The sequence below is a fragment of the Anarrhichthys ocellatus genome, unplaced genomic scaffold, assembly GCF_004355925.1.
Source record: "Anarrhichthys ocellatus isolate YVR2014 unplaced genomic scaffold, GSC_Weel_1.0 scaffold77, whole genome shotgun sequence".
NCBI lineage: Eukaryota > Metazoa > Chordata > Actinopteri > Perciformes > Anarhichadidae > Anarrhichthys > Anarrhichthys ocellatus.
This window is the reverse complement of record NW_022280107.1, coordinates 616,220-618,375: the sequence shown is the minus strand read 5'-3', so window position 1 is coordinate 618,375 and position 2,156 is coordinate 616,220. Positions and strand designations below refer to the sequence as shown.

General features: G+C 41.7%; 1 protein-coding gene across 3 annotated transcripts in view; it reads right to left on the bottom strand.

Annotated features, from left to right (window-relative positions):
• Nucleotides 1-359: 359 nt before the first annotated feature.
• The window catches only part of popdc2 (popeye domain cAMP effector 2), a 7,542-nt gene continuing 5,745 nt past the window's right edge, over nucleotides 360-2,156 (bottom strand). The window contains exon 4 of one of the 3 annotated variants that reach the window (XM_031874023.1): nucleotides 360-1,565. In XM_031874023.1, the coding sequence (XP_031729883.1) occupies nucleotides 1,483-1,565 (83 nt within the window). In that variant the 3' untranslated portion in view covers nucleotides 360-1,482. The remainder of the gene's footprint in view (nucleotides 1,566-2,156) is intronic. The other 2 variants (XM_031874020.1, XM_031874022.1) reach the window with 2 other exon arrangements.

Below are 2,156 nucleotides of genomic sequence, written 5' to 3'. Positions count from 1 at the left end.
CCAGATCCTCCAGCAGAGACCGGTCCACCGTGGACAGACCCAGATCCGGAGCTCCGGAGGGAGGAGGAGAGCTCAGCTCCCGGCAGCAGCGTCTCCTCCTCCTCCTCCTCCTCCTCCTCCTCCTCCTCCTCCAGGAGCAGAGCTTCTCCTCTCTGGGAGTCAACACCGACACCACGCTGCTGGAGACCAGGACGTGTTGCTAGACCCGCTGGAGGGAAGGGAGGCACGGGAGAAGCAGAACCAGGACTGAGAGGAGCAGACTGTCAGACCTGCTGCAGTAAAGTGAGTTTTCTAAAGAGAGTCTGGTGCTCAGAAACACGACCACTTGAGTCCACAGAGACCAACAGAACCACACAGAATGAAAGTTTCTATCTAATTTAATAACAATCACTGGAACAATATTTTGCAGATTATTCTGCGATCAAATATGAGGTGAAGAGGAGATACATCTTGGTTCTATAAACTCTGAGAGGTCTGAAGAGTCACAGAAAACAAACCACATGTTCACTGCACACAAAGAGCTTTATGGAGAAATCTTGGCCCCATGAAAATACTTCTTAAAAACCTCTTCACTTTAGTCCCTTCTCTGTATTTTGCAAGTCAATAACAGGACAAATAATGCAATTCACAGTTTACATGTGTATGAAATACTCAATTAGTTACAAACATTTTTAAAAAACAAGGTCTACAGGCATCGACTATATCGACAAAGATGAAGTCAGAGGTTGAGCTCCAGATGGCATCGAGTCACGGTGCATTCAGATAAATAAAATAAATATGAAAGTGAAAGAGAAAATCAAAACTGTTCACGTGTCTGGAAATATCTCGAGAAGTTTGCAAAACTAAATATTTTCCGTGGTTCTATCAGTCAGATCCCTAAAATGTGTCGTACTTTACTGAGTTAAATCAATACTCTTATATGTGGAAAACAAAATCAAACAATATTTGTTTTAACATCAAATGAGATGAAAACGAAAATTCCTCTGTTTTAACATCACTGAATCCATTTTTATTACATAAAATAATATGCCAGGTCGTCTCATGTCCTCAGTGGGATTTAATTCAGACTTTATTTAATTTATTAAGCAGATTATCTGCGAGTGTCCATCTTTGATCGGAGAGATGTTTGTCTCTGATAGCAGCTACAGAAACACAATACAAAGCTTTTTATTGAGTTCAATTATAGATATTTTATAAATGCCATGATCACTAAAAATATCTAGATGTTTCACATTTAATTGAATAAAAGTGTTGGGTCCCGCTGTCGTTGTGATTTTAAGGCAGACTTCAGAGCTTCACGGTGTTCTGAGAGACTTTACATCTCGACGAGAAAATAATTTGACATCAGACTAAAAGTCCTTCTTCATGCTCGGGACTGATGATGTGAAGTGAGGTGAGAACAGGGACGAAGAGCGAGGAGGAGACGGCGTCACGTGTCACGTGACACATTGGTACTGCTTCACTGCAGATGATGGACTGCTCTCACAGTTTGGGAGTGTCGGTGGGAGCCAGAGGCGCTCTGCCCCGCTGGAACCGAGGTGGTCGATCCCCGTCACCATCACTTCCTGCAGGGTCGACATCCAAGCTCCGGTTAGGAATCATCATCATCATCATCATCATCATCATCATCACACTGACATCCTGATAACATGACAGACTATGGAAACATGCTGTGCTGCTGTAAAGCTGCATCTTCTCCTCCACAGAGAGAAATTATGAAACCAACAGTGGAAGAAACCAGCTGTAGTTTATCCAAACAACTTGAGCATAAAAGGACGAAGTAATTATTTACATTTGTTATTAAATGTGTTTATGTAAAGTGGATTAATACCATGGTATAAGTTTCCGATCTCTAATCCCCATCTGACCAGAACACAGCTGTTGTTAGGCGCTACAGTGTCGAACCACACACACACACACACACACACACACGCACACAAAAGCACATTCACACACACACACAGACACAAACAGTACATTTACTCAAGTTCTTTACGTTAGTACAAATTCCATTTTCTGCTACTTTCTACATGTACTCCACTACATCTCAGAGGTACATATTGTACTTTTTACTGTACTACATCTCAGAGTTACATATTGTACTCTTTACTGTACTACACCTCAGAGTTACATATTGTACTTTTTACTGTACTACA